Source organism: Aspergillus alliaceus (genome assembly GCF_009176365.1).
Source record: "Aspergillus alliaceus strain CBS 536.65 unplaced genomic scaffold BDW43scaffold_3, whole genome shotgun sequence".
Classification (NCBI taxonomy): Eukaryota; Fungi; Ascomycota; class Eurotiomycetes; order Eurotiales; family Aspergillaceae; genus Aspergillus; species Aspergillus alliaceus.
The window spans coordinates 656,630-672,164 of NW_022474686.1; the positions used below are offsets into that span (position 1 = coordinate 656,630).

Genomic DNA, 15,535 nt, shown 5'->3' on the forward strand with positions numbered 1-15,535 from the left:
TGTTATTGTTTCAAATTATCCTCATCTGTCGGATCCAGATTTGTTTATAAACCATCCTTTACTCTCCTCAGTGGTTGGGCGGGACCGTAAGTTTATCTATCATCCACACCTCGCTCCCTACCACTTCTCGTCTCCTCTTATTATTGCCTTTTCCATGACATCCCCAACTCGGTCATGATGCCTCCGCGATGAATAAGCACTAATACAACTTTTTTTTTTTCGTAGTTGCTGCAGATCTCCTGCAATCAAAGGCCTCGTTCACTTTTTGGTATGTTCGTGGTTTTTTTTTTTTTTTTTTTTTTTTTTTTTTTTTTTTTTTTTTTTTTTTTTTTTTTTTTTTTTTTTTTTTGTCAAAGTTGGTCGTACCATTTCATTTTATGCATTCCAAATAGCCAAGTTCTGGGAGACTTCCACCCTTCTGCATGACTGAAGTTTCATGATCCCTGAAGGTAGAGAGTGTGGTGTAGGAAGGGTTGGATTGTTGTGTGCCTGAGAAGTGAGGTTAGCTCCTTGCATACAACCTGCCAGCACCTGCGCTTCTACTTCTGGCATTACTATTTTTTCCTCTGTGTTTCTGTTCCATTCATTCCACTTTTCATGGGTTCCCCTTTACGATCCATTCCCGTAGCTCCCAACATTCCAACAATACCCACATTATGCCGAGCATGGCCCGATTCGGTCGGGCCAAGAAAACGCCAAAAGCAGTAGCCAACAATGCTAACTCGGACATGCTTGTATCACCGACGTCAGCTCCTCCGCGACGGTCCCCTCGAGTTAGTTTACCCCATGTGGAAACGCAACTGAATATGCATCAATACAGCGGCCTTTTTGATTTCGACTCGTCGGATCGACAGAAGGCCGTAGATTCATCTGCAGGTGGGTTGCTTCTCCGTTGTTTTCGGCCCCCCCCCCGACTAGCCACTACTCTAAACCAGATTCTTGGACCTATTGCTTATGCGATGCTATGTCCACATTCCTACAGATTCGACAATCTCTCATTCTTCGAATACCCGGACAAATGGCTCCTCAACCCTTACGAACGGTGATTCGTTGACAACTGAATGGTCCTCGGCCGTCGGTCACGCAGCCACGGGCAAGTCTGGCCGTGTCATACATAATCTACAGGAGGAAATTGCTCGCCTGACGCGAGAATGCAGTGTCTATCGTTCCCGAGCAGAAGAAACACAGCGGACGAATGATGCCTTCAAGACCCAGGTACAAAACATGACGGAACGTCTCCGGAATCTGGAACAGGCACATGAGACGAACCTGCATTCGATCTCCCGAAAGGATAAGAAGATCGAGGAGTTACGCGCAGAGGTCCAGAGCGAAAAGGAGAGACGACAGCGGGCAGAGGCGGAGACTAACAAATTCCATCAACTGATGGATGAGACCCGGGATGATTTTAATCGGAAATGCGCGGAGTTGCAGGAGGTTACCAACCATGCCCGGACACAGTATGACGTACTCGCCAAAGCTGGACAACGTGAGCGAGCAGACCAACAAAGGAAGTTGAAAGCAATTCGAGATGAGATCGATACTATCAAGTCCCGACAAGAAGAGAAGAGCTTGCACCTCGAGCGCTTGGATGCTGTTATGGCGCAGAAGAACCGTGAAATTGAGATTGGCAGAGATAATTTCGACAAGCTCTTTGAGACATACGAGTCTTACAAAAGAGCCCATGACGAGGAAGTACACACTCTTGTCGAAAAGGGTCGTCAGGGCAATGCCAAGCTTGACGCGGCTTTGGCTTCATTGAAGGAAACTGAAGGACAGATGAAATGGGTCATTCAGGTCAAAAACGAGGTCAAAGGTGCTAAATAAAGGTGGATATTTAGAGCTTCTGGTGCACCAATTTGTGGCTTTCTCCTTATGAGCAGGCAGCTAACGCTGGTCGTGAACGCCTGAGCGGATGGCAGGTCTGTTATTCAATCTGTTTCAGTCGTACTGTCCCCTATCAGTCTGACAAGCGGCAGTAATCTTTCTATCACTATGCTGAGGGTCATCCTAGCATAAACTGACCACCTCCCTATTCATCAGGAGGCCTTAACAGCTCCCCTGGGTGTGTATCCTAGGCTGTTCTTCTCTTAGACTTGTCTATATCTCCTGCTGTCCTCCAAACGCATTTACACTCTAATTTCCGGTGAATTTTTCCGGGCTCAACTGCTGTTATCTGGAGTTTGGGATTGTTTGATACCCTGGGAGAAATACTTTGCCATATCACCTGTTTGTTAGATCATATTCACCTTACAAAGATGGCTGCAATGACTAGACTTTGATAGATATCGTCCAACATGCATATACAGGAATCCAAACATGGTGATAAGTTTGTCAATTCACATATGGGATAGACAACGTGATGTCCTTCCATATTCCGGCCCTTTTCTAAGTCACTGCTGTGAGATTCTATTCCTTCCCTAGGCTGCCTAGCGCCTTATTCCTATGTTTTGTTCTTCTATAACCGTGAATGGTCATCAATTGTTCGTGTCTTACAGCATTCTCAATACGGGTATACGGGTATACGGGTATGTGTGTATCAGTGGTTTCTTCACTATCATCTGTATCTAGCCATGTGGTGTTTGTCCTTGTCCCAGGGATCAGATTCTGAATGGCTATCTGGTAAACCCAAATATCGACATTCACCTTTCCCCAGGACTATTACTGTTGACTTGGGGATGCGGTGATATTTAGATCCGTTCCCCCAAATCACTCCTCCTTTCACAAACTCCTTCCCCTCATCTCTGAGCTCTGCTACCTTACCCTCTTTCTGTTTCGCATCTATATCTCTGCTAATTTACTCTAACAAGCCTCTTCTTGAAGACTACACCTCTGATGTTCCCTTAATACACCCTGAACTACCCCGCAGTTTCCCTCTATTCCTAGTTTCAAACACCGGGCAACGTGATTTCCCATACTGTTTATCTCATGACCCCCCCAAATTATACACTTTTTTTTTATTACAACTGTCTTGTTTGATGTGCGAGAGTTGTATCTAGAACGACTCAAGGATGACCTCCAAAAAGCGAGTGACTTTCGCATCCATGTGGGCGTTTGAGGATATTGGGGTAAATCTGTCATCCCTTGCTGTCAATGCAGGTCTTTGCTAACTATGGATTGTAACAGGTGCAAGATATTGACAATGAAATCAAGTTTGTCCCTAGCGTATCTACCGGCCTTTTTCACCAATACTGATGGCTGTTGTAGGCAAGCATTTCCTCACCTGGACTGCTACACCGAATATCTCAAGCCGGACGAGGTAAGTCCTTGTTGGGAAACAACCTTCTTTCTTCACTGCGTTACTAACGTACAGCTGACAGGTTCTCGTGGTGAAGGGAAATCTTGACGACTCTTCAATAAAGATCGCAGCTGTTGTCTCGAACTTTATCGAGGACCAGACTAACAAGGATCTCCTTGATGTACGTTTCCCCCTTAACTCTTCGAAGATAACTAGTTGCTAGTATGCTCACCACAAACTGTAGATGCCGCGCACCCGCCAGCTAGATATGCCAATTGTACTACAGGACGACGGAGCCTCTGCTGCCGAGGAGGACAAGCCGGAGGATCTATTAGGCCTTGACAACGACTCAGATGAAGAGCTGATACCTCATTCTTATGTCAAGTCTCGAGTTACCAAGCTTTGGCTATCACCAGATGGGGGTATTGGCTGTTTTTCTACTGGCTTTCGTGAATTCCTCGTGGAAATTGCGGCAGTGACAGGGACCAACATTGCGATTATCGACGATCTCAAAGGCATCCAGGTATCTGGAACTAGCGCTGGAGACGTCGAAGACGCTTTAGCAAAGCTTACTCGGATTGAAAAGCCCTTGGTACGTGATCTGTCTGGCCAGTTTCGGTTCATCACTAATTGATCATGTATCTTAGTCATGCCTTGGTAACCCCAAAGTAGGCAACATGGGCATAGCCCCAGGAAATAATGCAACCCAATATCGTATTCAGAATTACAGCAGTTTGAACAAAGTGGCTCTTCGTCGTGTCTTGACGGACCCAACAATGAATTCACATTTTGGTATCAGTCAGGTGTTTGTCACTACATGTCTTTCATTTGATGAAAAATCCCAGAGCTACAAGCTACCCGAGGATCTAATCAACCCACGATCGATTAGCAACGGACCAGGGAAGTCCAAAATTTGGCATAGTTTTACTTTCCAGGAAGTGGGTAAATGGCATGAAATTCTTCAAACGGAATCAGTCCTCGAGAATAACAATACAAACATTCTGGCTACAACCTTTTCTGTAGTCTCGCCCATTCATCCTTACTTGACTGCTGAAAAGGCTAAGCAGGTCAATGAATGGGTCGCCGAGGGGAATGAGATAGAAGCAATCAAAGAACAGCCTGAGCGTCCATCGACACCACCCCCTGACTCTTCGGAGGATGCAACATTGGTCCCGAATACTAAGAGAGGTCCCGCTATTAAGACAAGAAGGGCTATTTCCCCCCATTCCAATCCATCCAATTTACTGATGGCTCCAGTGACAAAGCCTGATCGTGTCAAGACACCTGATTTTGTATTTAAAGAGGATGCTGCCCCGACTCCTCGCAGACGCTGGAAAATGACGTATGGAACTGAATTGGGGAACACAGATACACGGACCAGTTTTCCTAGACCTTCTACCCCTTGTGAGCTACGTGATGTCGCTGATTCATTTGTTAATGCTTCCATGCCCGCTGGTCCCAGGGTACAGCTTCCCCTAATCTTCGATGAAACGAAGTATGGACTTATAAAGCCCCCTTATCTTCCAGACAGTAATGGTCGAAATGCCCCAAAGTCTCAGAAGAAAGGCGATACCCTACCCCCGCCGATAAGCCAAAATCTTGAGGTGAGAAACTTGCTAGTGGACGTGACCGAACCAGCAGCCATAGGCACGACTACTCTTCCAACCATTCGTGCGGATCAGCCAGCTTTGATACCTCTAAGTTCAAGCTTTGCTGAGATTCCAAATCTGGATGATTCAACTCTTGGAAGTAGTGCACTCTCAAGTGTAGATGACCTGGCTGGCTTGTTGTTCCAGGAGAAACGCGAAACGCAGAATGAATCTGATTGTCCTGATTTGAGTCAAGCCACAAAAACGGCCGGGGACAAGAGCCTTCTGGAACAAGTTCACAGACTCCGCATATTGGAGGAGGCTTTTCTTGAACGGACAAGGAAGACAACCTCAACCTTTGAAGCCCCTATGTTCACTGCCAGTTTTCCCCCCTCCCAGCATGATATAAACATCAAGCTGACTAAAAGACGGCTTGAAGAGCTCGAAAGAGGGAATAAAGCGGAAGACAAACAACCAACCGATGAGGTAGCCACCAGGGAGTTTCACCACACAATGAACCACAAGGCACCTAAGCCAAGTGGCAGAGCAGCGATCAAGCCCTTAAACAAAGCTCAGAGACAAGCCACTCTGGAGGATGCATGGGGAATACCAAAAAAATCTCTAAATAAAAAGACTGCCATTGCCCCCGAAGGCCCAGCCCCCTCATTTGAGACTAAAGTCACGTCTTCTCTACACACGGCACAAGACTATGTGCAGCAGACCCAAAAAGCGAAAGGAGAGCTGAGCATGAACGAGACTATTGAACAGCTTTTCGAGACCCTCAAACCCACTTTGGAAGCTGCCGAATATTTTCCTGGATCTTTGGCTCTGGAGTTCCAGATTGGTCTCGCATTGATTCCAATCTTACCCAAGACATATAGGGAGGGTTTAGTCTCTTTGAGCGAATGGACACGGATAATGCAACCACAGACTGGTGTTTCTGCCCCAACAACCAAGTTCATCGATAGAGTCACAACATCGGGACTCGACATTGATCATATTGTAGACTTGAAAACCTCCAAGAAGGAAGGGAACCGCCGTATGTTTGAAAGTGAGGACAACGAGTATAGTGTCTTCTACGAATTCCATTGCCGATCCAAAGCAGATCAACCCATCATTGTTGCTGTTGATGAACAGGGGAAGTACTGCATCAAGAAGCCAACTGAAGCCCTTGGCGCAGTCAATATCCACTTTCCAGGTAATATTTGGGATGCTCGGGTGGTTGTGCGCGGCAATACTGCGTATCCCATCCTCGACAACCAGGAATTTGAAGAAGCGGCACAATACATGGTTGACCACCTCTGGGTCCCGCCCCGCAAATCCCTCATTCAACTTTTCACTCGACTCTCTAAAGAAAAGCATCTGACTGTCGAAAAAGTTTTAATGAAACGCTGGACCCGTCATCGGTATATTCGTGCAGACGATACTTTCAAAGACATCATCACCCCTGACACCTCGTCGTCGAGCGGAGGAAGAGCAGATTTTTCTACTGACTCAGTGGGATCTACGAGTGCAAAAGCCACGGAGAGTATTACCTCCAGTGACCATACTGAATCGCAAGACATTTGGTTGCAAGTCACGGAAGTACAGGATCTGTACATTGGGTCTAGCCTGTCGGACTCTCAAGCTCTGAGAGCCCGTTGTGCCTCAATGAACGAGATGATACGAAGGGGAAGGCAATGGTATGAAGTGTCACTTGGTAGCTCTGCTATCGAGGCTATATTGAAGACAAATGCGAACATCGAAGTTGGGGAGCGGACAGAGGATTGGCGGGTTGTTGACCTATTTGGAAATGATGCTCTCTTCCTGGGCAGTAAGGCTGACCGGGATTCAAGCTCGTCACCTAGGTCAGTCGCAAGAGCCATTGGCAACGCAGGTATTGGGGATCTGCTCCGTCTCACAAAAGCGGTAGTTCGGAAAATGAACGGAGTTGGATTTTGGAATTGTGGTTCCTATGTCGGGATGCCAAGTGCCGGCTCATTGAATGCCTCGGGTATTCCTCACAAAGTCGGTATATCTTCTGCGATGATCAAGGTGGAAGAAAAGAGCTTGGACTTTGACGAACTAGAGAGTATCAAGGAAGTGGGAAGTGATGGAGACACCCCGGCAGCCAAAAACTCCAATTCTGCTTCGTCCGCACAGAACAAGGAACAGATTGAGAAGGAATACTGGTAATGAAACCTGGTTTCACTCCCTAGTCACCTGGCATGTGTTTCCGATCTTCGGTTAATTTTCCTTCGGTAGCTCTCTTATGGAGCACAAGAGGCGACATCACGGACTCACTTTTATAAAATGGTCGGCACCCGCACGGATGTTGGAAGGACGACAGCGGGCGAGGTGTTCCTGCCTTGCCTTCTTTGAATCCTGTAGTTGTGCAGACTATCTCTGCTAAGCAATTTGAATTTGAGGTCACGTATCTCAGACCTAGTAAGATCTAACACTGTTAGTAAACATGGACCGCAAAGGCTGGATGATGACATGTAGAAGCCTTGATGGAGAAAAGCCTGAAATATAAAATATTGAAACCCCCATTGACAAGAATCTATAGTGGTGACCCTCGGGGTCACATTTTGCGAAGGGGCTGTCTTGGATTTGGATTCCGCAGCCGTAATTCATTCCACACTAACCCCATATGTTGCAGCACTTGTATAGGCCTCAGTGAGGTCTGCCAGCTTTGTAGTATTCGCAATTGACATCTTTGTTCCAGACATCTGTGGGCCACATACCGCATTGCTGACTTCTTTGAGTATTGGGGCCTGAGAGGTGGAAATGCACTAACAAATTTACCTGCGACCCGTAAATCTGACCGCAGGACACATGGCATGGAATACTACACCTCTATTCTTTCCTGCGCTTTTGCCTTGCCAATGTCATTACACAGGATATACCTTCTTATCTAATGCTCCTCACCTATACAAGTACGTAGAGATAATACTAGTAATCACATTTCTGCCTTTCCCTATCGCCGGAATATACGTCAACCATGACTCAAAACTGGGAGCTCTATCCTAGTCGTCTTGGTTGTCTTACTTGCCGGTCTACTTGCTACCTACTCTGATCAGCTCGGTGGTTTCCTGGCCCTGGCAAATGAGTTTACTGTGACTGCAAGACAATCAATTTTCCCACCAACTGTGACCGACTCTGTCCGACAAATAAAGTGCTTGGGTAGCTATTCTTCCGGGGTTGAGTACCAGAGCATCTTTTATGCGGAGGCCCCATCGGGTAAGCGCCGCTTCGTACCACCCTTCCCAGTCAAGCCTGCGAAGGGATCGGTTATTGATGCCAGCCACTCTGGCGCCTGGTGTCTATAAGGAACCGGCGATGTGCTTCCATTCATAAGCCGGGTTGTAAACATCAGCGAGGATTGCCTGAGCTTGAGGGTTGCTCGCCCGGCCAGTATCAGGAATGATGCCAAATTACCGGTAGTAGTATGGATTCATGGAGATATAGTCGCGTTTTCTTTGTTGCAGGGAATCTCCCTGGTGATTGGATGAGATACTAATGTACATTGTCGCATTCCAGGGGGTCATGCTTTAGGCTTAGGCTCTGAGATCTTGTACAATCCAGACGGTTTGGTGCAGCAATCTGTTGCAGACGGTCAGCCATTGATATGTGTGGTTATAAATTATCGCCCTCGCTGTAATGTACCATACCCCTTGATGGAAGATTTTTCTAATGGTGTGCCTAGTCTTTGGTTTTGCGTCAAGCAAGGCAATGGTTGAAACCAAACAGACAAGTGCTGGTCTTTGTGATTAGCGGGCAGCTCTAAAGTGTATATGACTATCCTTGAATGTTCATCTCTGAGATGTGAGGCATACTAATATGGCGGAATACAGGGGTTGGCGATAATATAGAGGATTTCGGTGGCGACCCCCACAGAGACAATGTGCTCCGCGGAATTGGCACCTATCAACTATCGGTCTCTGGCTTCACGTTCTCAAGTGACCGTTGTTGGACAAAGCGTGGGTGCTAGCGATGTCAGTCTACAACTGCATCGTTTGGTGGAACACAAGAAGTTCCCTTTCAGCACTCAGTGTGAGTGTGAGTAACTATGCGACAGAGAATATCAATTTTGCGCGAAGTTGGAGTTGTTAGAATGATGTCGGGTGGACAAGGCTTGAACTTCAATACTATGCTAGACCTGGTGGCATATATCTCAGCGATTATCCCAAAGCAAGTTGGGTGTGCTACAGAAGATGATGCACAGTCTCTAGGGATCCTGGAATGTTTACGGGAGGTACCATTTCATGTCTTGACGAACCTTTCATTTACGGCTTCCCGGGAAGCTCGCCCACCGTTTGGAGAGGGCTTCTTCTCCCCGACATTTGATGTCAATTTCATCCATGGCCGGCCTTCCCAACTCTTGCGCGCTGTGAAATTTGTGAAAGGGACTCCAGTGATTGCTTCCTGGATGACAAATGATGGCGCCTGGTATGTAACTCCAACGACTTCCACAGACCAGGAAGTACTGGACAGCTTCGGACTGTGGCTGTTTGGTCTTTCTAATTCCACAAAGAAGAAGCTCCTACAGCTATACCCAGTTGAAGGTTTAGAGCGTCTTGTCCGGGAGGAATATGATGGTCCTATTTCTGCGAACTACTACCGTGCAGCATAGATGAACAAGGATATATGGTTCACCTGTCCGGTGCTTGACTTCGCATGGCAATACGTTAAGAACGAGGGCGCAGATCCATCACAAGTTCGGCTGTGTGAGCGTAACTCGACAAAGATTCACACCCGGTATTCGAGATGATGGGCGTTCCAATGTGGCGTGTTGCGCATCTTAGCGATATGCCGTATCTGTTGAATGTCCAGCACCTATAGGGCGGCGCAGACAACTCAGCTGGCGCTCGCCAAAGACCATGAGTGCAACTATTGCAAGATTTGTGGCCAGGGGTAACTGAGAAGGCCATAGTAGTGGCGTCAAGACATGACCTGGTGCCTTCTATGTTGCTGAAAAAGAGGACTTGGTGAAGGATTTCCTGGAAAAGCTTTCACTGCAAATTTTTGGTAGCCCGTATGGTACAGTACCAGTGACTGTTGCTGCAGGCCTTCAAAATAACGCCCCAGCTGCTGTTGAGGAGGCAGTGTATTGGGAGAAACTCTTCGATCGGTGCAAATTTATCCACACGCGACCAGATGAGGACAGAAGCGGGGGCCTAAGTCTCACACGTACCTTCATTTATGCTATTTTGGAGAAGAGCTGACAGATCGTATCTGTTACGAGGTCAGCATTTTGGTCCACATGTTCATTATGATTTACTATACAGTTATTTTCAGATGTTGTCAGGTATATAGATAGATAGACGCATAGAATATAAGAAAGGCCATTATTCAAAAGAAAAAGAAGAGAAAAAGAAGACATTATATGTGTGTTCACTCAGACCAAATGGTGACAGACAACGGTTGCTGTGCATACCTAGAGATCCAAGGGGCCTATAAGAAGAGAAAGATAGGGCTTATTGATCCCCCACCTGAAAGAAGAATGAATGGATAAATGATATTTGGAATGGAAAGAGGCATAGAAGATCAATTCCTTCTTTTCCAAAAATAAATCTGTTCACAAAGGGATGGTAACGGTGACAGTCCGTCTGCCTTATCGCTAGGGCTGAATCGTGGGATACCGAAAACGGAAACGCAAGCAACATCAACTATACCGGCTGTAGAAAACCGTGGCTTCACCGACCCGCTTAAATGGGCCGAATCCTGCTTCTAAATTCCAGTCCGGAAATATTCGGTTGCATCTGGTCCTGTATGAAGTTACAGTGGCTTTTATCTCGCTATCAACCCAATCACTCCAGCGTTCCTTCCGTTGCAGTCCATCCTCAGGATGTTCACAGAGGGTATGGGTTCTAGCAAGAACTGCGATCTTTCAAATACCAGTCATATCTACATTTCCCAGTTCAGTCACCATTCACTGAAGAACAATGCGCGTATCTCTACTCTTGACCTAGTCTGTCAAGTCGTTCTTTAATCCCACACTCGTTTGATTGCCATTTCGCCTGTCTTTCGTTTCTTTCTTCTCAGCCAACTTTTGCAAAATCACTACAATTCGCTTTATATGAGACCACAAACTATTTAATAATCTTGATTCTCCCATCGAGCCAGCTATTACTGGAATGTTGCACACACAACTGCCAACGGCCCCCAAACATGCCGGACCTCCATCGCAGACCGTCGAGACTGACCTCCCTCCTACCAGGCCAGCAGCGCCCGGCCCAGGTCCAGCCCATCGCTTCTACAAATCAATAGACAGCGTCAGCCGAGCCGACTCCCCAACCCCAGAAGAACCAACAGAAGTACCAAACGAAGCTGAAATCCAAGCCTCCCTAGAAGACACCCGCCGAGGAGCGCTCCACACCCTCGCACTCTGCCAGAATGTCATCACGACCCTCGAACTAACCCGCCTCCGCAAGTCCCGCACAGGCGTCTTCTACTGGCTCGCCTTCTGGGAGCGACTCTACCCACGGGCTTTCGCACGCACGCTCGCCTCCCGCGTCACCGGCGCCCTCACCAAAACCGACATCCTATTCCGCACTGTTGCAAGCGAACTCCACCAGATCACGCAGCGCATCGAATACGCGGTGGCGCACGCCCTCACGGAGAAAGAAATCCTCCTTCTCCTCGAACAGATGGAAGACGAGGTCGGCGCGCGCCGCAGACGACGTCGCAAAAAGGCCCAGGCGATTTTGAACAAGATGCGCGCGCATGTCGAGGCTATCCCCGTTAAGGTGAGCGATGAGCTCTTCGATGACATGAAGCGCGGCGTCTTTGCGCTGGATGTCTTTTGCGATTATCATCCTGGAGATCCGGTGGCCGAGGAGCATGAGTCGATGTGGCCAGAGTATTTTGTGCAGCAGTCGAATGTCGGCATGGTGGCTGTTTCGCCGTATCTTTATCGGCAGTGGCAGCAGGAGACAACGTCTGCTTCGGCTGCATCGGGGTCTTACATGCCTTTGGTGGCTTATACGGGGAATAATTCTTCGGTGGAGTATATGGAGGAGAGTGAATATTGGAGGCCTTCGGAAAGTCGGGCGGCGAGGCGTTGGTGAGATTGGATTGGATTGGGGGTTGGGGGTTTTTTATTGTTTTTTTCCCTGGAGTTGTGGTTCGGATAAATGGTTCGTTGCTTCGTAATGGTTTAGATCCATGATTCGAAATTAGCTACTGCTAGGTTTAGGGAGCGGCCCTATTAGTTAGACTGTATAATGAATAGGATTTGATGCAATTCTTCCAAGGTAAAGATTTGGTTAGAACGGGATCCACTTATATTCGTTGAACCAACCCCTTTTGATCAATTATATACGCTAAAAATAAAAGAGAATGAAATCTACCTGTGTATCGCGCGCAAACCTTATGCAAAATCCCACAACACTCTCATGAGGCTTCCCGGAGCCGTATCCACGCCTCCGTCCTCTTCCAACATTCGATCGGTAAATATCCGCTTGGGGATGTGATACTCGATGACGGGGATCCGCTTCATGGGCTTCTCTTCTGATCCTAGCTCTGACTGCACCATTCCTTGGTAGGTATAGTCTAGGAAATCCTCAAGATTATAGAACTGCTTCGTGAATTGCTCGGATATGATGCGTGCAATAGCCGCAACGTTGGGATGATAGTGTTGTTGGAGGGACTGGATCTCCCATAGACTGCTCTCGATGGCATTGGTGCGAATTGGCTCGGGCTCCTTGGCATCGAACGGGTCATCCATGCCTTCAGCTTCTAGCTCTGCTTTGTATTCCTCGTCCTTGATGACTCGATGGAGCATGAAGGTGCAAGTGGGGTGGGATTTGAGGAGATTGTAGATGAAGGGAACGATCACCACGATGGCGGTTGGAGGGGCGTTAAGCGCGAGACGAGAGAGACGCTTGATGAAGCTGGCGATAAGCGTAGCTGGCAAATGGGTGGAGGCGAGAAAAGTGTTCATCAAGCGGAAGAAGCGGGAACGGTGCTTGGAGTGGAGCAGGTCGGCGTCGAGCAGCGAGTACAGCTTTTGGTAGAACTGTGGGTAATCCAGGTTCTTCTCCTGGATGAGGTAGAAGAGACCGGAGAGGGCGAGCAGGGAGGTTGCGCCGCCGACGTTGTAGGAGTCTGTGAGGAAGTCCATGAGCAGTTCGGGTCGGCTGAACCAGGGCTCGATGTTGTGAACCATGATGCGGAGGAGGTTTTTCCGCTGGGATTCGGATATGTTGTTTCGGAGGACGGAGAGCCAGGCATCTTGGGCACGCTTCTTGTGGGAGTTGATCGAGACGAGCTTCTTGTTCTTTTTATTAGATTTGACGTAGAAGTTCTTGAATTCGTGTTCGGGGCCCGGAACTGCGTCGCATGCTGTGAGTATGGAGATGAGGATGTCGAGGGTTTCAGGACTTCTTTCCGATTCGGCAATGTCGCTGTGATATCTGTTAGTGCTGCGTTTGTATTTCTTTAGGGGTATATTGGGGGTATGACATACGCGATCTGCACAAATGTATAGAATCTTACGTCTTCGTATGCGTTGGCGAACTTCTCGATGAACTCGGACCGCAATGCGGTATCACTAGTCTCAACAACTGCTTCGACAACGTTCTTGAACAAGCCTGATAGCCAGACTTGAGTGTCTTCACCGGGTATATGGGTAGCACGTTCGTTGACTAGGCGCATGCAGAGAGTGAGGGCCGTGAGCTATGTGCCATTAGTATGGATCAGGGATGGGAACCAATCTGGGGGGTACGAACCTTAGCAGACGTGTCTCCTTCACGCAATATAGCAGAAAGAGCCTTCTGGTACTCGCGACAGCGTTCTTTCAGCCATGCTACAATAATCTTCTCATTCTCTGCAGCTCTATTTGTCTCCGTTAAATCTCCCCCGGCAATCAATCTGCTGAAAACACGACAGAGAGATACTGCGACTGCCAAATTCGGATTGGCAGCATTTTCGTCCACATCGAGCATCGAGATCAGCTTCGCAATGTTGTTGTAGTGCTTTCGCGACTCGGCAATCTGCTCTTCCATTTGAGAGACTTCGGCCATCATATCTACGCTATCGTTCTCTGCAATTGCACGGCGTTTTGACGACGGCACACCACTTTCTTTGGCGCTCTTTCTTTTCTTGGAGCTCGTAGCTCCGACCGTAAGGGCAGGCATTGTGATGAAAACAGATGTATAGCGCAGTAAAGAGGGAAATCGAACACCTTCTGCTGCTTTTCGTCTTGTTCCAACCATGAATTTTTGGAAATTCCTCGGTTAGCGGTTTTTCCGATATGGGCCGCTATACCGGAGAAGGTTAGTGTCTTCCCGCACCGCCCAAACCATCCCGACTTCAAGTCTCCTCAGTTCCGTTCACCCATCACATCTTGTCAAGGTCTTCTCATCGCTACAATGGCTTCGCGTCTTGCTAAGAGCGCCATTGGTATGCCTCACACAACTCTTTACGGCCTGCTTGATCATTCGATATTTTTCGCTAACCCCAGATAGGTGCTGCCCGGCTCCGGCCGACCCTTCCCATGCGCAGTGTCGCTCCCATCGCTGCCAACTTGACCGCGTCTCGTTCGGCCTCTAGCGTTCCCACCGAGGACCCCAAGAAGAAGGCCCAGTCGATCCTCGACTCCCTCCCCGGCAACTCCCTGGTCTCCAAGACCGCCATCCTCTCCGCCGCTGCCGGTATCTCCGTTGCCGCCATCAGCAATGAGCTCTATGTCATGAACGAGGAAACCGTTGCTGCTTTCTGTCTTCTCAGTGTCTTCACCGCCGCTGCCAAGTACGGTGGTCCTCTCTACAAGGAGTGGGCTGATGGACAGGTCCAGAAGTACAAGGACATCCTCAACAGTGCCCGTGCCGACCACACCAACGCTGTCAAGCAGCGTATCGATAACGTCCAGGAGCTCTCTGGGGTTGTTGAGATCACTAAGCAGCTCTTCGCTGTTTCTAAGGTAGATTAACCTTGCATTATTCTATACCTAATCGAGACGTCATGAAACAAGGGATTGCTGACGATCGATCAAAGGAAACCGCCCAGCTCGAGGCCCAGGCCTATGAGCTCGAGCAGCGCACTGCCCTTGCCCACGAGGCTAAGCAGGTCCTCGACTCGTGGGTGCGCTACGAGAGCCAGGTCAAGCAGCGCCAGCAGCGTGAGCTTGCCGACTCTGTCATCAGCAAGATCACCAAGGAGCTTGAGAACCCCAAGGTCCTCCAGCAAATCCTCCAGCAGAGCGTTGCTGATGTTGAGCGTAAGTTACAAGCGTAGACCTTACCTGTGTTTTCTTCTATCATCTTTCCTCTGACGCTTAAATTATTTTTATAGGCATCATGTCCTCCAACAAGGCCCAGTAAATGGACGTTGCATGAATAGCTTCGCTATTGGCAATATGTATAAATTAAGATCTGTTTTCTGTGCTACGTTAGACATACCAATACTAGTTCCTAAGTCTTAAAAAAAGCCAACGCCCCCATTGTAAACCCGGATTTGCTTTCTCTACCCCGTTGGAAACTCCCGAATATTAGAACTCACAAGGGATATGTGCTTTCGACGTACTTGTTTGGCTATCAATTTTGGCTGTGTATAACAGATTTCTTTCTAGGTATAATCGTAGTAGGCATCTCCTTTGGTAATTTCTTGTGTCCCTGGTCAATCTCGCCTTTAGTCCCTTTGACTTGTGCAGAATGGAGGAAGGCTACTTGAGAAGGATATGGGGAAATTGTATGTAGTTTAAAAGAATTGTGATCAAGTGAATTGA

The 15,535-nt window shown here is 48.0% G+C and overlaps 6 protein-coding genes across 6 annotated transcripts; 5 read left to right on the top strand and 1 right to left on the bottom strand.

Moving 5' to 3' along the window:
- The first annotated feature begins 187 nt into the window (after positions 1 to 187).
- On the top strand, positions 188 to 2,340 carry BDW43DRAFT_118505 (uncharacterized protein). The gene is made up of 4 exons (XM_032038042.1): positions 188 to 268; positions 751 to 876; positions 983 to 1,919; positions 1,977 to 2,340. The coding sequence occupies exons 2-3, from the start codon at positions 807 to 809 to the stop codon at positions 1,822 to 1,824; spliced, it is 912 nt and encodes a 303-aa protein (XP_031905354.1). The 5' UTR covers positions 188 to 268; positions 751 to 806; the 3' UTR covers positions 1,825 to 1,919; positions 1,977 to 2,340.
- A 668-nt stretch (positions 2,341 to 3,008) lies between these two features.
- Positions 3,009 to 6,999, top strand: BDW43DRAFT_306378 (uncharacterized protein; the record flags this gene model as incomplete). Its single annotated transcript, XM_032046012.1, has 6 exons — positions 3,009 to 3,065; positions 3,124 to 3,149; positions 3,205 to 3,256; positions 3,318 to 3,416; positions 3,480 to 3,827; positions 3,883 to 6,999. 6 exons carry the CDS (start codon positions 3,009 to 3,011, stop codon positions 6,997 to 6,999), a joined length of 3,699 nt encoding a protein of 1,232 aa, XP_031905355.1.
- An 808-nt stretch (positions 7,000 to 7,807) lies between these two features.
- On the top strand, positions 7,808 to 9,987 carry BDW43DRAFT_296731 (Alpha/Beta hydrolase protein; the record flags this gene model as incomplete). Its single annotated transcript, XM_032044261.1, has 11 exons — positions 7,808 to 7,860; positions 7,934 to 8,125; positions 8,165 to 8,273; positions 8,376 to 8,436; positions 8,513 to 8,572; positions 8,661 to 8,710; positions 8,885 to 9,385; positions 9,440 to 9,523; positions 9,574 to 9,633; positions 9,789 to 9,937; positions 9,969 to 9,987. The coding sequence occupies 11 exons, from the start codon at positions 7,808 to 7,810 to the stop codon at positions 9,985 to 9,987; spliced, it is 1,338 nt and encodes a 445-aa protein (XP_031905356.1).
- Positions 9,988 to 10,746: 759 nt separating this feature from the next.
- BDW43DRAFT_261927 (uncharacterized protein) lies at positions 10,747 to 11,983 on the top strand. The gene has a single exon (XM_032040363.1). The coding sequence runs from the start codon at positions 10,944 to 10,946 to the stop codon at positions 11,874 to 11,876; it is 933 nt and encodes a 310-aa protein (XP_031905357.1). The 5' UTR covers positions 10,747 to 10,943; the 3' UTR covers positions 11,877 to 11,983.
- Positions 11,984 to 11,987: 4 nt separating this feature from the next.
- noc4 (ribosome biosynthesis protein NOC4) lies at positions 11,988 to 13,999 on the bottom strand. The gene is made up of 3 exons (XM_032038043.1): positions 13,539 to 13,999; positions 13,277 to 13,485; positions 11,988 to 13,214 (listed from the first exon to the last, which is right to left on the bottom strand). The coding sequence occupies exons 1-3, from the start codon at positions 13,944 to 13,946 to the stop codon at positions 12,179 to 12,181; spliced, it is 1,653 nt and encodes a 550-aa protein (XP_031905358.1). The 5' UTR covers positions 13,947 to 13,999; the 3' UTR covers positions 11,988 to 12,178.
- A 155-nt stretch (positions 14,000 to 14,154) lies between these two features.
- On the top strand, positions 14,155 to 15,237 carry atp4 (F1F0 ATP synthase subunit 4). The gene is made up of 4 exons (XM_032040364.1): positions 14,155 to 14,211; positions 14,277 to 14,731; positions 14,806 to 15,028; positions 15,103 to 15,237. The coding sequence occupies exons 1-4, from the start codon at positions 14,181 to 14,183 to the stop codon at positions 15,129 to 15,131; spliced, it is 738 nt and encodes a 245-aa protein (XP_031905359.1). The 5' UTR covers positions 14,155 to 14,180; the 3' UTR covers positions 15,132 to 15,237.
- Positions 15,238 to 15,535: the final 298 nt, after the last annotated feature.

Excerpts from the sequence above, each read along its gene's own strand:
- BDW43DRAFT_118505 (XM_032038042.1), top strand. The coding sequence starts at position 807 with ATGCATCAATACAGCGGCCTTTTTGATTTCGACTCGTCGGATCGACAG. Across the intron at positions 877-982 it reads GGCCGTAGATTCATCTGCAG|ATTCGACAATCTCTCATTCT; the intron begins GTGGGTTGCTTC and ends ACATTCCTACAG.
- noc4 (XM_032038043.1), bottom strand. The coding sequence starts at position 13,946 with ATGCCTGCCCTTACGGTCGGAGCTACGAGCTCCAAGAAAAGAAAGAGC. Across the intron at positions 13,486-13,538 it reads AAGGAGACACGTCTGCTAAG|CTCACGGCCCTCACTCTCTG; the intron begins GTTCGTACCCCC and ends AATGGCACATAG. Across the intron at positions 13,215-13,276 it reads TATACATTTGTGCAGATCGC|CGACATTGCCGAATCGGAAA; the intron begins GTATGTCATACC and ends CAGATATCACAG.
- atp4 (XM_032040364.1), top strand. The coding sequence starts at position 14,181 with ATGGCTTCGCGTCTTGCTAAGAGCGCCATTG. Across the intron at positions 14,732-14,805 it reads AGCTCTTCGCTGTTTCTAAG|GAAACCGCCCAGCTCGAGGC; the intron begins GTAGATTAACCT and ends GATCGATCAAAG. Across the intron at positions 15,029-15,102 it reads GAGCGTTGCTGATGTTGAGC|GCATCATGTCCTCCAACAAG; the intron begins GTAAGTTACAAG and ends TTATTTTTATAG.
- BDW43DRAFT_261927 (XM_032040363.1), top strand. The coding sequence starts at position 10,944 with ATGTTGCACACACAACTGCCAACGGCCCCCAAACATGCCGGACCTCCA.